A 23,895-nucleotide genomic window follows, 5' to 3' on the forward strand; every position below is an offset into this window, starting at 1 on the left:
GACGCTGATTGGTTCGGACACAACAAGCACATAACTCGAAGCCTGACATGATGGATTCCTTGCTTGATCTTGTGATGTTGTGATCTTGCGAATCCAGCTGCCTCGCAAGATAACTTCACAGTCTCCCTGAGACAAAAGCTGCCGTGACCTTCGTCATGCTCCAAAAGTAGCCTTGCATGCTTCTTCGAGTCGTAGCAAATGACGCAACAAGAACTGGCCGTGAGGCACAAAAGCAGCTACGGTCTCCTGAGATTCTCAAACGAATGAGTCAGAAGAGGAATAAAGGCAGTCAGACTTCTCAAACTTTAATATTCAGCCTTGAACATTTACAGTATTTCTCTCTCCACTGTGGAGCTGAAAAGCACTTATCCAATGCTGTGATAGCAGCATGAAGAACTTGAATATTTTCCCAGTGATCTGACATTTGCATATTGCATTTTCCCCATCCCCGCCTTTTACAATTTTAAGAGTCTAGCCTTTATAAAATGCCAATCACAGTTAATGCAGACACTTTGCCTGAAACCTGGCTCGGCACAAATGATGTTTGCAAGAACAGGGATTACTTGTGTTTGCGTGTTCTTGCTGCTGAGAGTGTCCACTCTGAGGACAAAAAGTTAAAAGATCACTGGTGAGGATGGTGCTGCAGAAATAAACTTCAGCTAACCTTGTTGACTGCAGGAACTATAAGCACTCTGGGTCTATTGATGTTGTACAATTTTGTAATGAATTTCCGGCTGCTGCATTAAGTAAGTTTATACAGTTTAGTTCTAGTTAGACAACCGATATGAAATATGATCAACCATACTCATTCCCACGTCGTACATGTGTGCATGTATTACTAAGATCTCACATATTTATTCATTTAGACTATTCTACAGTGGCATTGGTTTCACTTTGGTACTTTCATGTGTCAAGTGGAAGCGACGAGTGGTTGAGATTGAAATGATCGAGCATGCATGAATAAATGTTTTATGCATGACACAGAGGAATATGTAATCTGTGCATCTGATGAGGTAAGACTGCATAGAAAAACACTGCTGTTTATTGCAATTCTTCGCACAGTTGCCTGCAGAGGAGAGTGTGTTCCTCATTATTTTTACATTTTTATGACAATGAATAAATTGTTGTTTATGTCTGTGTAAGATGTAACATGTTAGGGGAGGAACCCAATATGGATCGCACAGTATGTTTTTACACTTGTGTATGTGCGTATGCATGTGACTCACCATCCATGTCTAGTCTCTGCATGATGATGGCCAGCTCCACCTCGCTAGGCATGTACCCCAGAGAGCGCATGGCCATACCCAGCTCCTGTTTGGAAATGAACCCGTTTCCGTCACGATCCAGCACCTTAAAAGCCTCCCGAATCTCTGCCAAGACAAACAGGAAATTGACTCAGCATCTATTGACAATGCTTTCCCCTCCTACTTCCAATTTGCACAGACATAAACACTTATTCATGTTCCTTGACAGCACTGCTCATATTGGTCTGCCAGACAATTATTTCTTCACACTGTCTTCTGTATTTGTGGGATTTCTTTCTCTGGCAGTGATACACCTCTCACGACTTTGAATTCATCTTGCATTTAACGAAGTTAGTTGGCATTTCACCCTTTCACCTTGTTCATCATCATTCGCACACCTCTCTCTACCTCCATCCCTCCCTCCCTCCCTTCCTCGCTCCCTTCCTGTCTGACCCAGCTCTGGGCTGTGCGTTATGCAATTGGTCTCGCACCACTGCCTCAAGTTAACAAGATCAATTCCCCCCATCGATTAATTTTCTTCACCTGCTGTCACAGCTGCTGTCACCTCTGCTCATTTTTTTTGCTTTCACATTCTTTAACATCACCCGTCAGTGTTTTCCTCTGTTCTCTTTGTCTTCTATTTTGTTTCCACCTTCATATGTTACAGTATATTTTTAATATTTCAATTCAAAAGGGTCTGGTTTACTTAGAGATACTCGTCTGCTCCCAGGGTTAAACCTGTGACCTTCAGGATATTTATACTTTTCCTTCAAACGCTAAAGATATTCACTGTGTAGAATATCACTTCCATTGATGCTGTTCTATAAATAACCATTTCCAGATCCTGTTGGTGCAGTACATCTGTACACAGTGTTCACTCATCACAGGAAAAACAACTGCAGGATTTATCACAACAGGTTGTGGTGGAGGTTCCTGACTAGTGTTCTGTTTCAAATCCGATTTATTGGACATCGATTGTCTTAAATTTTATTTTAGCCACGGTGCATCCATGTTGCGCTGCTGATGCTACGATTGACTCACATTCACAACAGAGACCAAAATGCCTCACTTGTGCACAGTTGAGTCAGCAGCTGGTTCACTAGCTGCTCGACGTGTGATCAAGTAGTCGGTGGAAGGAGTCAGCAGGCTCCACTGTGCTTTAAAGCCCAACTGAGATCACATTTAGTCATCTCTTTTTGCAGTCAAAAGTAATGTCAACAAGTTTTTGAAATCTTACTAGTTTTTTATTACTGAAGGAAGATGAAAAAAGGTCTGGATAAATCATGGAAATGCTCCTTTGTGTTTCAGCAGGCTGGAGAGGCGTGTCGATGTTTTGTTTGATTGATCTGGCTGAGTGGTTACATCATTGGGAACGAGAGACAAAGGAAACAAACTTGTGCTGTTGCTACATGGCATGAGCAGATTATCTATTGTAAGCAGTGGTACTGAAGAGAACAACAACATCTAAATGGATCAAAGTGATATTTTCAGGTATGTTTACATGCAGTTTTATGTGCTACAGCTGAGCAGCTAATTAATTAGTGCACTCATTCCCCAGTGAATGTTTGTTTGGTCACTTGTTTAACAAGCTAAGGTGCAGGACATGACGTGTTTTCATGTCTGTAATTTAGATGGAGATTTTAGCAGGAAAGCTAATGTGGGTTGTTGTTCAGAGTCTGTGGCTCTTGTGCTGCTGTCTGGCTGTCAGTGTGACCGTCTGCCTATGATAGAAGGGTGACATTACTTCTTTACGCAAATGTGGTTTAAATTAAAGTGCTTTGATTGGCTGTATGGAAACAAACTCTCCCTATATGTAGCTGAAGAACTAATGGTATTCTGATGAATTAATGCAAAAATAGATGGCGCCATCAGGAAACCATAAAATATAAATTTGTCCCTTTAGGTTTCTGATTCTCGAAGGAGAACATTGGTTATGTGATTTACAGAGCAGATATGTATGCTGTAGTGGACAAAAAAATCCAATTTAATTCCAATTTGACTTAAATAAATGCATATTTCATAAGTATGCCTACAGACAGGAAAGGGTGTATGGCGAGAAAAGAGAGGAAGACTGACAGGCATCTGGTGTTTTTAAATAGAGGTGGAATGTCACTCCTCCGAAGAACACTATGACGGCATGACATGCATGAACACACAGTCGAGCAGTGCATAATTTCAGACTGGAAAGGGGTATAGATGGTTTAACTCCATCCTTCCCGGGAACCACAGAGGCAGAGTTTTACTCTTTCAAGGGACGTATACTGTAGAGGATACTGACACTGCATATCTCTGCAGCGTGTAACAACAGCAAAAACTGATGCATTCAGTTATATCATATCCAAGATTCACAATTCAATATCTAAATGTCACATCAATAGCCAAGAATTTGTTGTTGAGTCCTCGTAAGTACATAAAAACAATGCAGCATGAGACAAGACAGAAGAATACCACAGAATTACAGTAAAAATCTTGTAATAACCATATTCTACAAACTGAAATTTAGACCAGATGAAAGCACTAGATGAAAAGTTAAGGTATCACCGAAATGATCACAATTCATCTTGAGGGGGACACGAATGTCAGAACCAAATTTTATGGCAATCCATCCAATAGGTGTTGAGATATCTCCTGACACCTCTGGGCACCATGGATGATATCTGTGCCAAATTTCATCATCTAGGAAAAATGATTGTCTGCATGAAGCCTTAGGCCAATCCATCATGTAGATATTTCACAGAATAAGTGGAAACTTTGACCTGCTGGTGGCGCTAGAGGAAACATCAGAAGATCACCATAGTTAATAGACTTTATCCGCTGGGCACCATGTATGTCTGCACCAAATTTCACAACAATTCATCTCATAGTTATTGAGATATTTCAGTCTGGACCAAAATGGTGGACCAACCGACTGACCAACCTTGTCAATCCTAGAGATAAAATTTCATCTAAAGTGAATGGAAATCTGTTTCTATCAAGTATTTTTTTTTCCATGTTTTTTTTTTTTTTCAGAGAATAAACAAGTTCCAACAACATTTTCAGACTGCCTGAAACAACAAATTGCCAAACTAAACCAAATACCACCATTAAGACATGAGTCCATCAATCATCCTATTATCTGCAGCATTGCCAATATTCTGAACCAGTCTGCTGGAAAATGACTTGGAACAACAAAGCATAAATGGAGCGTAAATTATGAATTGTCAATTATGAACAGTGTTTTGACTGTGTTAAGTATCTCCAGTAGATAATAAGAGGTCACAGCCTTCAACCTGCAACAGCATGTTACCGCTTCCCCAAACAGCTGGTCCTGAGCAAATAAAGCATCATCACCATTAGTAACTAAACAACAAAGCCTTGTTTCAGAGATATTTTTTTTTCCTGAGATGCACACTCGCAAATACTAAGACACACACACATCAAAGGCACACAGATTATTTTTCCTGCATTGAGATGAGTGTCTCATGAATAAATCTATCAGTGACTCAGGCCTTTGTTGAGTACTTTTCTGTATCTGGAGCGTGTTGGAACAGAATAACAACACAGACTAGGTTTATATATTCAAATGACTCAGTCTATTTAATGCATAACTGTTCCTACCCATCGAGATATTTGGCACATCGGAAATACTGTGCTGCTTTTCAACCCAAAATCCGACATTCGGTACAGCAATATTTCCACCAAAGGGACAGAGGTAACAAAAGACGTCACAGCAAACTCCAACTTTGATGGAACAGTAAAATGGTAGAGTTTGTTAATTTTGTATGCAAATGATGCCTTGTATTGTTAAATGTTAATGAGGCCATGTGTGTATTGCGAGTGTGTCCATGATGCTTGAATGACTGATGTCTGTTTACTTGCATTACGTAATCTGCTCAGTATCACATTTGCCGTGACCTTTCGGATACAGCAGCAAAAGCTTGGCGTCAACAGAGACACAGCTGGCACATGTGCTAGAACTTTAACTTCAGTACTGAGCTCGATAACACAACCGTAACACAACCGCAAGGAAAAGAAGTAACATCATGACATTGTGGCTGTTCAGCACTCTGTGGAGCATACTATAGGAGGAGATGGTACCTGAACCACAAGAGTTATGCTTACATGTTTCTTAAGTCAGTGATAGTTATCTACATATATTGTGCTTGTATATTAAATGTACCTTGCATCATGGTTAGTTACAACTATCTGCCTTATATGCATATAGGTACTAATTGTTATATCATGCAAAGGAGGATATATGACAACATTGCCACACTGAATACACTATTTGCTGCCACAAGGGAATTCTTCACTTAAAAGTTCCTCAACATCACAATTAGGTAGTGGAAATTGTATCCTCCAGCAAAAAGTATGTGAACTTTATGAGATGTAGCTAATCACATATGCACTAAGCAATCCAAAAGCCTTAAACCCAAATACATAAGGAAGCCAAGTCCTGTAATGGCCCTATTAATGTGATAAGGTAATCCAATCCATTTCATACTCTCAAAGTATTTACATACATATAAGACATATAATACAGCACCAGTATTCAAAATTAACAATAATTGTTGTGGTGTCCCAGCGGGATTGAGGAGAAGGAAAACACAATCAGCACCTTGGACAGCTCCCCAAGGTCCTGCTAAGACGTGTTGCCAGTGGAAGTTATAGAGATAAGTGGAGATAAGTGTCATTCTGTCTGTGTGCTGCAGTCAAGTCGGCACATAAGGTACACCTGGTTCAGTAGCTTCACTCTCAGTACCAGTCCTGCAGGTACAAGTCTCTCAGCTTCTTGCCAAGGTTGGCGACGGAGAATCTACACAGCTCAGGCACAAAAACTGCCAAGTGGGAATTGCTGTTTATATGCCCATGGAGTTGGAAACAAGCAGCCTAATGCTAATGCCCGTCAGCTTTCCTGCTCCCTCTCTCTCTTTCTCTCTCTCTCTCTCTCTCTCTCTTTCTCTCTCTCTCTCTCTCTCTCTCTAAAGGAAAGCTCAGTGCTGGTGGGCTGAGCGGAAACAAACCTCCCCGCAGGCTTACTACCGTCTGGTCCGGCTCAGCATGCTTAGTGAAAGAAGAGCCTGAATGACGATAAGGAAGGATTTATTTTGCTGCCCTTTAACCAAACCTATAGCCTGTTTAAGTTTTTGCTGTACAGCCTGTCTCCAGGACTTCTTTCAATGTAAAATCTGCCAGAAATTCAACCTGGGCTGATACAGATTCAGCTCAACGTGTGGTGGACTGTCTAGATGGTACTTAACTCTGTTAAACATTACGCTGAATGCTGTAGTCTGCTGTTAGAGCCGGACCGCAGCTCCAACTATTCCAGTATATAATCTTTTTAACTATCCCAGTATAGTGTACAGTGTACAGTATAGTGTCTGGATATTACACTGAAAAGAAATGTCAGCTGTATTATACTTGGAAATAGTGGGGTGCTGAGCTAAATAAATGAGTTATCTTTAAAACAAACTAACAAAGTCCACTAAAATGTCCACATGTCCTACTGTTCCCACTGCTGAGTTCATTTAAATTGTGGCCAATGCTGACCCATGCCAGTCTGAGGTCATAGAAAAGGTACAACATGACTAAGAAAGCAAACAAATACAGGAGAAAGAGTGCCTGCAGACCACCAAACTGAATAAACAAGAATTTGATATTATTCACAAACCTCTATGTCCAACATGGTCAAAAATATTATGTAAACTGCAAGTTAATCACTTTATCAAACTTTATTAACAGGTGATTTGTAGAGATTGTGTTGAATTGAGTAAAAGTCCACCTCCCCTACATGACTGTATCTCATGAAACGTGGCATTAAGACTTTGCAGTAACCACCTAGTTTGTTGTTTTATGATTCAACAGTCTAAAAAGTGATGAAGAGGGTTTAAAGGTGATTTTTGAAGCTTGTAGTTTGCTCTTTCATTCGATAATGAGAGGGCTATTCTCCAGGACTGTGCTCTTTTCCTGGACTTGCCTGCACCACAACTTGATTTGAATACATTTATCAATGAATAAAAAAACCTCTTCACTGCACAAAATCTACAAATTGCTTTCAGATGGCACAAAGGGGCTGTGTGGCATGGCATCAACCATTCATGTCCCGCATTCAGATGAATAAATGACAGCTGTGACGATAAAGATGTGGCCGTTGTTATAAATTTGGTTTATTACTTTCAGAGGGAATGGCGGACATTTATGCAGTGTTAATGAAGACAAACTAACTCTAACTAAGTGGATGTGAATGGAAAGCTCAAACTAAATCCACAAAGTCAGTCTTCAGTTGAATGACAGCCGAGTTCCTGGTTTTGGCTCTTGACTGGTTCACAGATCAGAGGCTAAGCTCTGAAGCTGAGCTTGGCAGGAATCGTGTTCCTGTTCACACACATTGAAATCTCTAAGATCAATGGAAACATCTTGTGAATTGTGTTTTAGGATTAACCACTGGTAGCGGTGGTGCTGAATCCCAATGCTTTATTCAGCAAAGCACAAATAGTGGGGTTTTTTTTATGAACATTTATTTTGTACAAATATTTTAAAAATTATTTGTTTTCGAGGAGAAAAAAAAAAGCATGTCAAATACCAGCACACAGGTCGGTTACATCGCTTTCTCAGTCTGTCTCCTCTGCTCTGCTGTCATGTCTATCAGCAAGTCTCAACGAGGGGTGTCACATCCACCTGCTACATGACGCATATTTCCCAATTTGGACATCACTCCTGGAGTTCTCGAGGGACTCTCCATAACCTGTTGTTCCACTTCTCCTTTCCACAATGTTAGGTTGTAAAAAAATAGGCAATAAATGAAAAGTGCAATTCAAGAAATGTCTTTGAAGTTCTTCTCTACACGTTACACGCTGTGCTGTCTCTGTGTCAGGGGTGTTTAAATAGCTACAGGTCTGTCTGCACATTCGCGATGAGCCACGCTTTAGCTCAACAGTCAGCGTCTATGATCTGGAAGAATCCAGTTCGAGACCCAGTGTGGGGACCTCCTTTATAAGAGGTTTATTCATAAACACTTATTTTAACACTTTACTATTTTAACACCTATTTCCACTTTTATTCAAACACAAATACAAATAATTTTGCTGCCTCAACAAATATAGATACAAATACAAATACGGGGCTCTCTGCACATCCCTACTACAGAGTATTAAGGGATATTTACAGATCTTGTATTGGTTCCTTCCTGCTGTAATGATACGGTCAAAACTTGATGCATCACCTGGAGCAAAAGCACAAGTAATTTTTTCTTTTATAAAGAATTTATCGCTTTTTTTTCTTGACTATAAATTCTACCTTCACATAAAAACCAGGGCCAAAATTTGGAGGTGAAGTTCACATAAAAAGTTGCTATTGCTGTTGCTGGTGAATCACTGCCTGCTGAGATGAATATAGAGACATCTACAGCCAGCTACCTCTGAACGACTAAATGTTGGTGTTGTCAACTACTAAGGTATTATCCATACAGTAAGAAAGTCCTGAGGGCCAGTTGCTCTCTTCATAAACCCCATCAGGCAACAGCAGCGTCTCCTGAGGGATTAGACATTAACGAAGCACACCAGCCGAATGAATCCACACCACCAGACGTGTGACAGTCCGGACCGCTGAAGCACACTTTTTAAATGACTCTAAATACAGTAAACTTTAAATATTGTGAAGCAGAAGTGTTGAATGTCCAGAACGCGGAGGCTGTAAATGCTGCACTGGGGAAAAGGAATCAGTAGGAAACATACAGGAGTTGCTAATAACTGGTATTACACATTTATGACGTTAGATTTCTATATTGTTATTTTCAGAATAAGTTCAGCTACTCAGAAACGCCATCATTTGGCTTGTAAGTGATATTATAAACTAACTTTTTATTTTAAAATATCCAATTTAAAATTGTTTGGGGTTTTTGGCTTGTATATTCAAATGTTTGCAATACATACACACACGCAAATATCTGTATTTGAATGGGTAGATGAGAATTTCAGTGTTTATTTCACCTTGACATAAATATCTTTGAAAGGTTTGGCATTACAGTTACCATCATAATATGTGGGACTTAAACATAAATGTAAAATTGCCGTTGAATCGGTGTAGTTGTGGACTGATGTGTCCTGAGTTGGTTTTTTTAGTTTAAAGTTGTTGGAAAGTTATACTACATTAGGTCTACCTACTGCTTACCCCTGTTTGTACGGTAACCATGGGTGTACAGACACAACTTACAGGACTGCTATTAAAGAATAAAATAAAATTTGATGATTAAAGTCATAAGGGGTGTCTTTTTAAGATTTATAAGTGGCCTCATGGACATTTATCCTCGACGGACATCACTGGAAGTAGTTATCTGCGCTGATCCCTGCAGTATGTGTATGACATGTGTGCATTCTGGTTTGAATGATTTATGACACTGAGTGATTTTTCATGTGTTTCATTTAAGTGTCTTGCTGACAAGTTCTTCCTCTCACTTCAGGGCATGAATGAATGATTTCCACCACTCAGATTTACCAGTCCTATAAATCCAAACTGGTGACCTTGGAGCTGCAAACTGCATAGTGATACCACAACTCAACCAATATTTGTGTGTATAGCACGTATTGATGAAGTGATTATAGTGCTGACAATGCACTGTTTGTCTATTTCACAGTGTTTAGTTGACCTCATGAAGACCTTCTAACCACAAGCCATTTCTTATTCAACAAACATTAACCCGTTGAAACAGGAATGACAAATTAAACACGCTGCAAATATCTTTATGCATATTAAAATCCGACCCTGACAGAGTATCTGGCGATTACCGTGCGCTGTGCAGCCAATTTTCTAGGCGGCGGCTTAATGTTGTGCCAATGGATTAATATTTTGGAAGTCTAGGGGGGGAGTCTAGTTTGTTTGCCGCCTGTGAGGCTGCCACTGCTGACTCCGGCAGACTGTTATTGATCAGGTTTGTGTTCTGCAGGCCCGAGTGATTACTCTCAGACAGACTACAAAACAAAGGGCTCATAAACACCCCCCTTAGCTACAGTACAGACGTGAAGTCGGAGAGAGAAGCCAACTCACGGTGAATGCTCCCAGTGAGATAAGGTATGCGGAAAATAATGCATTACTCTACTTCGTTAACTCAGATGAGGAGGATGCTGCTGGTTTTTCTAACACTGTACTGTCTTTCAACACATTAGTCAAGTGTCCCGTCCCTTAAAACAGAACCTGTCATGAGTCTATCTACTGGTAGCAGCCTTTCAGGACACCACATAATTAGTGGATCTGTCACATAACTAGAAATGTTATATGAAACAGGAAGCTCCATATGGGTTTGGGATTCCGCAGTGTACACAGGCTCGTTGCTTTGTTTTTGTACATAAACTCAATGATCTCCTAAATCATCAACATCTTTGTCGCTTTCATATTGGAGCCAATGTTGTTCTTAAACTTTTGGCAACTTTTTCCCCCCTTAGTTTCACTTTTACATCCGCCTCCAGCTGGCATGAAGCGTAACTAAAACACAAAGCCGCAGTGAGTTTACAATCATTTGTATGCGGCACCATATTCCAGGTGCAATTATTTTAGTCTTTTGTTTGTTGTCTTTTTTTTTTTTCCCCCACTGCAACGTTGTCCCGAGTGTTACCTCTTGTACATAAATTTACTGAAAATTTGCAAAAAACAGACTACAGCTGGGTTTGGCTGCTGCTGAAAACATAAAGCATGTACATATATTCCCCACAACAGACACTGTATTTAGATTATTACTTCAAGGTTTACTGATCACATTGAAACAAATTCATTAGGAATGTTTTGGTAACAACATATAGATGTTAAAATATCATCTGCTCTTCTTTAGTAGCAGCCATATCTCCTTAAATGTACATTAACCATGAGGCATGACAGCAGCCGGACGGTTTACTGAGAAGCCTCACCATCGAGCTCCTCCACAGAGATGCTGGCCAGCACGTCGCTGTCGCTGTCCGACAGCGAGCGACTCAGGTAGTTCCCCTTGTAGAGCAGACCTGCCGTCACATGGTGGAACGGCATCTTCTCCCTGAGAGACGACAGGAAGAGGAGGAAACAGTTAGACAACAGTGAAGGAAGGAAGGAGATGAAGATGAGATTTCGCTCTTGGGTTTTTTTTGGAAGATTAATTCTGAACTCGATTAAAAGCGCCACACGTTACAAATGTTTCTAAAACAATGTTCATCAGCAGGAGAACTCCATGTGATATATTTCATGGTCATTACAGAGTTATTGTATATAAAACCTGTTATCAGGTTTTTAAATTAGCCACTTATCGAAAATGCAGTTATGAGAATTGACCTTCTGTCCAAACTTTGAATTAAGTCAAGCCAAATAAAAACATAAAACGTGAACCTATAACCAGCTACAGGGGGCTGGTTTGCCCATTTGTGATATTGGTAAAGCTAAAACAAATTAACGTCCAAGTGGCACAGCATAAACGAGATCCATAAATGAAGCAGAACTCATTCACTAAATGGGAAGTCCACACAGTGAGGGAGACTCATATAACCAGAGGTAAACGCAGTGTATGTGTGTGAGCGGGCGCGTGAGAACATGCACGCGTGTACTGTATGTGCAAATGTGACCGAGGCAATTAATTATTCAATAAAGTAAAGCCCAAGGGCACAGGAGGAAAATAAGAGCACGGAGATTTGGACGACTACTTCTCTTCTCTTTAATTGGATTTCGTCTCGATGATCACTTTGAGGAGATGCTTCTGAGACAGAACGAGGAGTTTAAAATGGGCTGCAAACATCACACCGATTGCTTCTCAATGTGTTTCTCTCTTTCACCGGTTGAGCTCTACTTCATATTTATTCAGAATAAAAGTGAGCTTCACGGTGACAAGAGCTTTAATAACACAGTCTCGTCTGCTTTTTGTAAACTAGAGAACGTTAGTTGTGCATATGAATCCGTTCTTTGGGTTTTAAGCAGCATACACAGAGATAACAGAAGTTTTATGAGCGTTATTATGAATATGACATGCAGGCTGATTTTCCGGGTTACAAACCAAATGAACAGCTATTCTCTGGAGGTGAATCGGTCCAGTTCTGCAGCTTGTAATGTTTCCAGTTTCCTTCCATGCATCTCTTTTTTAAATCATTCATAAACTACACATCGCTAGGTCATCCATCACTGTGGTACTGCTTTTTAATTAGGAACCCTTAATGTAACATGGGGTTTTTAATAAGTTGGTTTCATATTTTATTAATGATATTAATGCTTTATTGATCAGTGAAAAGCCATTAAGAACAACTCTGCTGATTGAGAAAAATCCCTTCAGCTGGTTTATATCCTCTTCTAACATAACTTTTAACAAGCTCTTTAATTTATCATACAGGATGTGAACTTTTGACTGGTACTGTGATGTTTATACTGTAGCACCTTCTTATAGCAAGACTAGCAAAGTAAGACATAGATATAAACACAATAAGACACCTTGAATGGACAGTTTGCAAAGCACACGGACCAAAATGACACATTCATAACAGCCAGAGGAAAAGGTTACTATGAAGTGAACTCATGACCTTTTATTATTACAAAGCAGGAAACTCAATAATAAAAGGGAATAAAGGAATATTTATATATTAAATATACACAGTACCAGTAAGAAGTTTGGACACACCTTCTCATTCACTTGAATGAGAAAGTGTATCCAAACTTTTGAGTGGCACTGAATATTTTATGATATTTATATATTAGAGGAATATTTTGTTCAGATATAAATGTTAGTAATTCATATATAAATGGTCATTGGTTTCCTGCTTTATAGTAACCCATAAAGATGTATTAAAGAGCAAGATGGCAACTGAAATTTGTGCACATAACCATCAAATAAAATAATTAAAAGATAAAATGTATATTTTATTTCATTTTGGTCCCACTAGCCACTTTTAAAAGAGGCATATCTCCACCATGTTTCGCTGGCTGGAGTTGGCAGATATCCGTTCCCTTATGAACTGGAAACCGGTCCCTGCATCTTTCTTGTTTGTCAGTTTAATAAACATGCATGTCAAGACGTCCGCGACTACGCCTGAAGCTCTTTTACGACCGGCTTTTCTCACATGTAATGTCGGGATTTTTCATTTTCTAATTCATCAATTATTCAGTCATCTCTTAGCTGTCATTATGAATATTACAAACATCCCTCTTGTCGGCTTTTCCTATATTATCGTTACAAGCCAAACCCATATATTGTCAGCTTGTCTCACGCAGGTGCACGCTATCCTGGGTCTGCATTGCTGGGTCCAGAAAGAAATATTGATCAGAATGATTCACCATGTGGGTGCAGAATTTACATATATTTCATTATAGTACCTTTTTCAGGAGCAGCCTGAGCATTCAGTGCTAAATAAATCAATGACTTGTTTTGAAAACCTGAATGACTCTGAAGTGGTTTTAGAAGCAAAGAGTAAAGATTGAAAATTGGGGGAATAAATTAAAAATAATTTAATGCAGCTTCAACGTTTGCCCTTTCGTTTTAAAAGTGTGCAGAAGTTGACTGTGTGTTTGTTTTATGTGTATTTGATGAGCGACTGTGGCTTCTATTGGGAGTTGTTTCACGTTTCTGACACTTTTGGCCCTGCATACTTCAGTAATCTGTTTATCCAGCTAAGAGCTCACATGAACAAGCACTGAGAGGAGGACAGACATGTGCTTTAGTAACAAGGACCAGGATGTTGTTAACCATGACACTGAGACAAGCCAAGATGTAGGAAAAGAAAGTCCAGAGAGTAAGAATCAGAGTGGAGAACAGCAGTGTCTTTTAGTTCTTTAGAGCAGTGGAAGAAGTATTCAGATCCTTTACTTAAGTAAAAGTACCAACACAGGAATGTAAAAATACTGCATGAATAATTCTACTACAGTAAAAGTAACTAAGTATTATGAGCTTGATGTAGTTAAAGTATTGCAGTAAAAGTAGTGGTATTATTATATATGACATCATTAGATTATTAATAGTGAAGCATCAGTGTTAGAGCAGCATGTTACTGTTGTAGCTGCTGGAGGTGGAGCTAGTTTCAACTACTTTATATACAGTTAGCTAGTTTAGTCCAGTGGTTCCCAACCAAGGGGTCGAGGCCCCTCTTAAGGGTCACCAGATAAATCTGAGGGGTCATGAGATGATTAATGGGAGAGGAAAGAAGAAAAAACAAAGTTCTGATACACAAATCTGTTTTCAGTTTTTGGACTTTTTCTCTAATCTTTGATTTTTGGTGAAATATTGGATCATTTAAACATTTATTGAAATGAAAGCATGTGAGAAGTTTAGAGGAGAAAATCACTATTTGGTGGAGCTGTTAACAACTCATAGACATGTGAAATGTGACCCTGACTACACACTGCTTTCTGTAAGACATCAAAAGCCAAAAAGGTTGGAAACCACTGGTTTCATCTTTAACAATGTGTTGTATTTTAAAAGCTTGTTATATTATCCATTGTGTCAAATCTTCATCTGAAAAGTAACTAAAGCCGTCAAATAAATGTAGTGGAGTAGAAAGTACGATATTTCCCTCTGAAATGTAGTGAAGTAGAAGTATAAAGTAGCATCACATGGAAATACTCAAGTAAAGTACAAGTACCTCAAAATTGGACTCAAGTACAGTACTTGAGTAAATGTATTTAGTTACTTTCCACCACTGGCTCTTTATTAATACTGTTTTACATGTCAGAGAGAAATATTGAGTTTTCTCTTGTTATCTAATAGCTGTAGTTACTTTTACAAAGTCTTTTTACAAAGATAATGTGCTGAAATTGTAAAAAAAAAAAAAACAACCTGATCTTTAACCCTCTCAGGAAGACAGTGGAGAACAGAGCTGTTCACATCCTTCATCATCATTACACTTGATTAAATTGATCAAGGTCTCCGCTGAACAAGATAATTTGCCCTTCAGGAGCAGAACAACATACAGTACAGTAATCACTTCAATCTGAAAGTGATCACCGCAGCTTCAACCGAGACATCTTTCTGCTCTTTTTTTTTCCCACTCATCAAATCACTTTTCCTCGCATACTGTGATATATAAGTTCAATAGAAAAAGAGGCGAGGATTCTGGGATTTAATACTCTGATCGACCGGCTGATAAAAATAAGCCATAGAAATGATTTAGAGATATGATCACTGGATGGTACCTTGGTATTTTACTAAGCAAGCTGCTCTGATGAATCCTGCATCCCCAACTCTTTCAGGACACATAAATACTTTTTTCTCTAATAATTAGACTCCAACTGTTGATTTATCTATCAATTACCTATTTGATTGATTTATTAATTGCTTAATCTATGACCTGTCAGAAAAAGAGTTCTTGTTTTAGTGGAGTTGTATGTATATTAGACTAGAGTGTGTAAAAATCTCACGTGAATGTGACACTTAAAGCAGATGATCAAACCTGCCCTACTTTTATGGGACAGTAACTCAAATTTTACATCACGACGAGGCCATTAGCCGATGCTGTTATCCGACGTGACTTTCGGTGGGCGGGTGAGTCGGGAGTCGGTGTCTGGCTCAAGGACAAGTTGAATTGACAAGACAAGTGGCTGTTGATGGGTGCACTAGCTGTGATTGGACCAGTAGCATTCAATCACGGGGAAAACCTGTCACTCCGCTGTTTCTTGGGCTACAAATTCAGGCTCCGACATCTTTCCACACAATGATCAAACCATCACAAGAAGCCTATTCGTAGAGCTGAGCGACTTGGAAAAGATGGTTGCAGATAAAGGTCACACCTCTGTAATTCAATTTCAACAACAGCCTATCTACAGCACATCTGGAACATGGGAAATAATCATTACATGCCTTTAAAACTTTTCATTTTCCCCACATTGTGTCCTGCTAATACCATCCACCTGAGTAAAGATAGATGTGTATGTGATCACAGGTTGACAACAGAATGAAAAGGTACCACACAGTATCTATCTATCTATCTAATACAGATAAAAGTGCCAAAAATGTTACAACTAAATACTGTCTTTAAAAGTCTATTTCTATTCAACCACAATAAAAATCCTCCAAGGTAGCCTGACACACTAGACAAACTATTATTGCATCATAATAGTCCTTTCAAGACAGTGTTGTTAAGTCTGGGTCACAGCAGAACTGAACCCAATTACAGCAGAGAGATACAGTAAATAAAACCACCTCCACTAAAAGTTGTGTGCATGCCTTACAGGGAAAAAGCACCGCTTGTACTGACACTTCAAGGATAAGACAAAAATGACATGACTAATCAAAACACTTTGACCCCTGGAGGAAGAAGCGGTGAGCTGCAATTACGCCGTTGCCATTATAATGCAGCGTGTCCTCAAAGAACCGGCGGGAAAGGCGTAATGAAGCCAGCAATTAGACATTATAGATTAGTGTCCCATCTGAGCATAAAACACAGAGCTGTGGTTAAGAGATCAGGATCATTAATGGGCTGGATGAAGTAGACAGAAATGACATTGTTTATAAATTAATCTGTCATTTAGTCTCTTGACTAAAATGATACATTGTTTTGTACTAAAATGTCAAAATATAGTGAAAAATGGTCTTTAAAAGTTCCAATCAAATCGTTCTTTTGTCCGACCAACAGTTGAACACAAAAGATGTTCGATGTATGATATAAAACGCAGCACGTTCTCACATTTGAGAAGCTGGAAGCAGCAACGGCTGTTTGTAGGCTTTGCTTGATAAAAAGACTTTTGCACACTTGTGAAAATTCTTGCTAACTGATTAATTTGCTGTCGGTTAAATGATTCATTATTCATTTAACACTACAATTCAGATGTTGCACATCCCTGTGAGGTGGAATTGTGAATTATCCATAAACAGATAATATACTGTATCAGTGAGACTTGATATTTTCCAATTAGTCTGTTCCAAAATAATAATTTCTTCAAGAGAAATCTTGTCCTTTTGAAATATTGAGCAGTAATTAGATGATTTTTTTGTCCAAAGCAGATATTATGTAGCCTGACAGTAAACAGTCTATTTCTACACCCAGATCTTCTCCAGTGTATTAAAGCTGAAATATATCTACGTGGCAGGCAGGAACCTAAAGTGCCAACCTTCTCTCTCTCTCTCTCTCTCTTTCTCTCTCTCTCTATAATAAATGACTAATCAACTCATGACCACATCAGAGTGGGAAAGCAGTCCTCATTTCTGAGTCTTGACTCTTGAAGAGAGTGCAAATGCAACCTGATGAAAAGAGCGCAGCTTTATTCATAGCTTTCTGCATGACAAGGAGGCCAGATGGCAATTTCTCACATCAGACCTTGCAGCAAAAACAGCCAGTAGCAACTGAGGGGGACACAAGCAGAACATTATGTACCAGTAACAGACCCTTTGGCCACAAAATCAACTCCGTAAAGACAGCCATGACACACCGACATCTTCATGAGTACGTCTAAAAAAAACGTGTGTTAAGAAAAGACGCTAATCCTATATGAATCAGGCTATCAGCAGGTTGTAATTCTCCTTTCAAGGTACAAAGAAGATGCTATGACAAACTGGCCATCACAAAGAAAAACCACTGAACTGTAATAAAAGAGGGAAAATGAAAGGTGAGCTTCTCTTAAAGGGCTAATGCCTCAACGCCTCCTGCGTCGCTCTGTGTCCATTCATTTTTTTTTCTAACATGTCGCTCTTTTTGATTACACCCCAAATCAGAGAGATGTGACAGCAAAATAAAAACACCTACTTGTGACATCTCCTGTGACATCACAGACTGAGGTGTGGCTACAAGAGCAGAATACTTGACAGTTCACAGGCATACAAAAACAAGCAGCAGAGGCAGCAGAACATTTTTTTTCAGTGTGGCTTTACTAGTTTTCCATCACTGCTACACAACATACAAAACAGCCAACTCGTAATTAAAAAAAAAAAAAAAAAGGCCTGTTGAGGAAATGACAGCACTGTTAAAACTGAGCCATAAACTTTACATCAAGTCAGCAGTGTGGTATTCTGATCATGCCTCACTCTCGCTGATACTCTCAGTGGCTTTTGCAGGTAACGAGGCAGCTCGGTGCCGTTTGATGACTGTTCGCTCGTATGGATTTGTGTAAACACAGTCAGTTATTGACAACTCTGTACACTGCTGCAGAAAACAGACAGAAAACACAAAAACCAAGAAGCTCCATCTAGCACATAATGATTCAGATGGATTAACTACACATTGCTTTAAATCACTCAACCGTATTGATTCCCAAGGTGTGTAAAATGCCACCAAGTCAACACTGACAACAAAGCAAATGTGTGTGTCAAAATCTGTCTTAGATGAAAAATATTACCATGGATCAAGAGGACAAACCTGAACCTTTTATAGGAGCAATTCATAGTTAAATTACTTTACAGTTTTTATAGACTGTGCAGTGGAGGCACCGCTGCAAAAAAAAAAACAAAAAACCAGAGTAAAACGCTCTACAAACTGAGAAAAGAGACGGGAGTGTCCCACAGAAGTGCCAGCTCTCTGCACACGTTACCAGCTGCTTCCTCCTGCAGCAACAGACTCTTTCTCTCTTTCTCCCATGCTGATTCTTACCCATACTGGTGGCTGTGATTGTATTCGGCAGGATACTGCAGCACAACAGGCTCCCTCACCGGGCTCTCCATCACATCCACAGCTCCGTCCCTCAGGTACGGGTTGCCCGGCAAGTCTCCATTTACCTCTGAGGGTGTCCCTGGTGGCAGCAGGCCGGTGGGTTCCACCGTCTGAGGATCGGGCTCTGTGACCTCCTCCTCCATCAGACTCTTAGATGCAGCCGTGCCTCCAGCAGCAGCAGACTGCCTGTCCCCAAACCACTGAGCCCGGCTGCCTCCACAGTTTTAGGCTTGTCCCAGAACGGCAGCATCGGTTCCCAGAAACCGGTTGTTAATATTTGAGCAGTGAGAGCAGGTACGATGGCTCCCTCTCACGCTCCACTCCCTCCCACCCTCCTTGCCTCAGACTCCCTCTCTCTCCTTCTGCTCTCTCACTCACTCTCCAGTGCAAACATTCCTCCACATGGGGAGACAGAGTGGAGGGGCTCATTAGTGAGTCCCAATGACAGACTCAGCCCTGCCTGCCTGCCTGCCTGCCTGCCTGCCTGTGGCTGTGCTCACAAAATACACAGAGACCAGAAGGGGGGGGGGGGGGGGGAGACCGAGGCAAAGAGAAAGAAAGAGAGGCTGAGACTCTGAGGCAGACAGAGAAAAGGAAAGACAGACTGTAGACAGATGAAGAAGGAACGAGAGACCAACAGGAGCTGACAAGAAAGAGATGAGAAAGGGAGAAAGTCGGAACCAAGAGTGACAGATAAGGTGACAACCAGAAAGACTGCTTGTGTGTGTGTGTGTGTGCATGTGCAGGAGAAACACACACACACACCCTTCACATCCCAGTGGATTATGCTTACAGTGCGCTCTGCAGGTCAACTCGGGGATGCTGTGAAGGCACATCACACACACAGAGAGCAACACATAATCCTGGAGAGCGCGCCGTGCGTAACAGCGTGCGCCACCGTGTGGAGCAAGAGCGCGCGAAGAACGCTGCGTAATGGGAGGATGGTGGGCGGGGGGGGGGACGGCCGGCATCCCGGCAGGGGGTCCACAGCGAGGTCTCTCCTGAGCCCCCCCCCTCACATTTCAAGCACAACACATCGAACCCCCACCCCGACACACACACACACACACACATCTACACACACACACACTTCCTGTGAGCTGCCTGTCATCAGTGTGACAGAAATTACAGCCACCATCATCACTAACATGTGTCGGTACTCTAACTAAGAGACATTCTGCTCACTTCTTATGTTATGTTGTGATGTTAGTCTAAAATAAATAGAGCCTACCAGCTAATATGCGTCTTTAAAAAGCCAAATGCGGGACATCTCAACAAGATCAATCATTTATTCACTGATTTATCGCCTACATTTAAAAACTTTAAGAAACCTAATTACACAGAAAGGCAAACTATTTTTATATTATATATTTGAATATTGTTTTCCATTCAAATCAGTCTATGTTCATATATATATATATAGGCTAATATAATATTAGGCTATATCCGATCCAAACAACAGGTGCCTGTGAGGAACACTTGTGTGATTGAATGCAGACAGGGGAAAAAAAACATCAATAGGCTGTAACAATAAGCTCCAGTCTAACCATTTCCCACTGAAGGACAATTATTCTCTGATTTTCCCCCAACTTACCTTCGAGGGTGTTACGTGTCTGAAGGTTATCAATCAAATCCGTTAATCGATGCCCGCAGTAGGATCCAGTTTACAGACTTCAGGTAGACTCGTTGGTCGATCCGGGTTGTTTGTTGTGTTATTAAATATTCCTTTACTTGGGAAATGCAGCGCAGTAATTTCTTCCCATCGTAAAAAATAGGTCACATCGGTTGGTTTGTGTGTGTGTGTGTATGTGTGTTGTTTTTTTTTCTAATATGAAGTCCAGCACTGATCATTCAATCGAACCGTACTTTTCGTCAAACTCTCATCAATTTTTAATTTATGTCTCTCATTCCGCTCCGTATCCGATTATATTCACAGACGGTGGAGTCTAGTCATAAAAAAAAAAAAATAATGCTTTCAGTTCCCCAAGTCCGTTGATTCAAAGTAAAGATCCATTTACTGAAGATCCGCACTCACAGGTGCCGAGCGGCGGTAAGATTGATGAGAGCAGCGCGGTGGCCGAAGGAGACGCTCCAACCCAAATCAATACGCCATCGAGCAGGAGAGCAGCGATTGGTTGCTTCCACTTGTGTTTGCCTTAATGGGTTAATTGTGTCATTTCTCAGCCAGAGAAACTAACTACCTTCCTCCATCGTCCGGAAATGTTTAACTGTGGCAAAGAAAATTTGCCACAGTTTTATTCCACCTTTAACTGAGCTCGAAATTAAAAAAAAAAAAAAAAATCAATATATGCAGTATATTCTATGCCTGTGTTTGTGTGTGTGTGTGTGTGTGTGTGTGTGTGTGTGTGTGTGTGTGTGTGTGTGTGTGTGTGTGTGTGTGTCTAGGTCATTCACTGTCCCTCAGGTTGTGGCATGTTGATACATATTGGGCAGCAGGATGTCTGTCTCTTTCTCTTAGGAGCATTTTTCATTTTGAGAGGTCTTTGAAATCTGAAACAACAGAGTTGAACTTGTTAAAGTAAATGTTCCTTATTTCATTGAATGTTTTACAATATTATAATTATAATATTAATCATTCACAACCATGAAACAGCATTTTAGTATTATTCAAACAACAATTGTATATTTTCATATATGATCTTAAAGTCAGTTTACAGGGTTTTCTTTTATTTATTTGATTTTTATTCTCAAACAGTTGGATTTTACATTTATCCTCCAGTTTTTTAGTATTGGTCATAATTTCATCTGCTCTCGATGAAACTCACAGGCAACTTCTCAAATGGCACTAACTGATATTTTTCCAGCATCTTGCTGACTTTCAAGAACCAGTTTTCAACCTGCCATAAGTCTAAACAACAACTTAAAATCACTATTTTTTATATATTGGTGGGTGTTTGCCTAATTTTTATATAACTTTAAGGTGAAAATTAATGTATTCCAGCAGAAAATGGTCTTATTCCCATTACCCAAGATGACCCAGTTCAGGCTACTAAACACTGACTGATGGCTACCAGTGCCAGAAACAAGACCGATGAGTCAGACCAGCCTCCGGCATCGTGATGAACGACTGAATAAATCAGAGACGTTTGCTCTGACAGTCTGCAGGTAAATGATTCTCTTAGTATAAAAGGATTTGTTTTGGAAATGTTAGCATTGAATTATGTCCCAAATAGAGCTGAGTCAAGAAGGGAACTACTGCAACTCCGTCCACGGTGCTGAACAGACAACACCAACTGGAAGAAAGAAAATTGCTGCTTGAAATCAAAGTCTTAAAACTTCAAGAAGATCAATTGAAGTTGGAGACGCAGTTAATGGAAGAATAAACTGTAACTGAGGCGAGTTTTAACATGAATTTACTGAGACTGCAGTGCTATATTTCTTTTTGTCACGTTATTTAAAGAGTTTCATCTGCTAGTGCTTAACTGCTCATTATTATTGGGGTTTTAATTGAGTAATAATTCAGTAATTTATCAGAATCATTCACTGAATGAATATTATATATGTATATATGTTAACTATCTTGTGAGAAAGTTAAAATGTTTTCTTAAGTTATAAAAAATAAACTGAGACAATACTTATTTCATTTCTTTATGTAAGTGAATGGACAGAGGAGGCAACACAGTGGCTCAGTTTGTCGTACATATCGACCAGCTCCATCCTGCTCTTCTGAATCTTCTACGTCCCCTATAGTTTCATTACGATATTCATCTCTGATATCTTCTCCTTCCGGGTCAGGAAGCCAGGGATGCTTTATAGTAACATGAGTCTCAGGCCTGAGTTAGCCTCGGGGTAAGGTGTCTAATTTTTTTGGCCTTAAATGAGTCAGTCTTTATTTTTTATCTATATTTGTCTAACTTGCATTTGACTGATCTATACGCAAAACAAAGACTGGCCAAACACTACAGACCAGTCTTTGTGAAACCAGCCACTGCTCTTGCGACATGAAACGTTATTCTGGTACTTTTTAGAGGACAGTGAGAAATACAAGTCTTTAAAGCTGACAAGATGATAACTAAATTAATAATAAAACATGCACACAAAAAGTTGTTTCTCAGAGCAGCTGTGCTTTTATGCATTAAAAGGATGCAGCTGATGCATTTTTGGTGTGGTGACATTCCTACAGGTATCTACTGTAGGGTATATTTGGATGTGAGTAGACACAAGACACATTGACGAGTCATAAACATCTCCCTGTTCAGGAAGTCCGAACACCTGCTGATCCCACAGGAAGTAGAAAGCTAAAGGAAGTCGACATGGACGACACCGTCACCCCGACCTGAATAAGAAGCTAAACAAATGGATGAACAGGTAAGTCACATAATTTCCCTCACTTCATATTTGCTGGGTATGTTCCTGAACTTTGCACTTTATAGAATGATGATCTACAACTTCTATTACATAAATTTCTGTTTCGCTACTCAGTATTGCCATTTAATACCACAAAGAAGAGATTCCTGTACTAGTTAAAGGAAGTTTTTTTTACACTCGCCAATGTAAACACACATAAGTAATAAATCCCTGCCGGGAAGGATTTTCAATGTTCTTTCAATGTCCCACATTTATCTTTGTTGTTACAGTGACCATAATGCATTTATTTGGTGATTTGTAGGTCAAAAGACAAATAAAAAGACAAAACCTTAAGATGTTTACATTAAAACTGGGAGAAATTCAGTTAAAAAGTTATTTAAAAGGTATTACAAACTGTATAAAACATTTCTGTACAGACTATATTTCAATGTGTAGTTGACTTTATTGAACTGAAATGCTGACACAGCCTAGATATCTAAAAAACAATGTACTTCTCAACTAACTGTAGCCCAGTTTGAGACATCTAGACACCTTTTTACCTGCAAATCACCACATCAGTGCTGTTTGAGTATTTGAACCAATGCTGATGGGAAAACACAGAAGGACCAATTGCTTATCACAAAAGATGTGACCTAAAATGTAGAAAAACCAAACATTTTGAATATTATCACTGTGAATATAAAGCAAAGAAGAAGATTTTGCTATGAAACACCTGTTAGAAGCCTGAGGTTTATTTCCTCTGAAGGCTACGAGACTGATGTCAGAGCACTTTCTGT

At 39.8% G+C, this 23,895-nt stretch overlaps 1 protein-coding gene across 1 annotated transcript in view; it reads right to left on the reverse strand.

Annotated features, from left to right (window-relative positions):
* caln1 (calneuron 1) overlaps nt 1-20,987 on the reverse strand; it is a 192,928-nt gene extending 171,941 nt beyond the window's left edge. The window contains exons 1-3 of the mRNA XM_044354044.1: nt 20,385-20,987; nt 11,120-11,241; nt 1,227-1,370 (exon numbers count right to left, since the gene is read on the reverse strand). Coding sequence (XP_044209979.1) covers nt 1,227-1,370; nt 11,120-11,234 — 259 coding nt within the window. The 5' untranslated portion in view covers nt 11,235-11,241; nt 20,385-20,987. The remainder of the gene's footprint in view (nt 1-1,226; nt 1,371-11,119; nt 11,242-20,384) is intronic.
* Nucleotides 20,988-23,895: the final 2,908 nt, after the last annotated feature.

This window comes from Thunnus albacares, chromosome 6 (genome assembly GCF_914725855.1).
Source record: "Thunnus albacares chromosome 6, fThuAlb1.1, whole genome shotgun sequence".
Lineage (NCBI taxonomy): Eukaryota > Metazoa > Chordata > Actinopteri > Scombriformes > Scombridae > Thunnus > Thunnus albacares.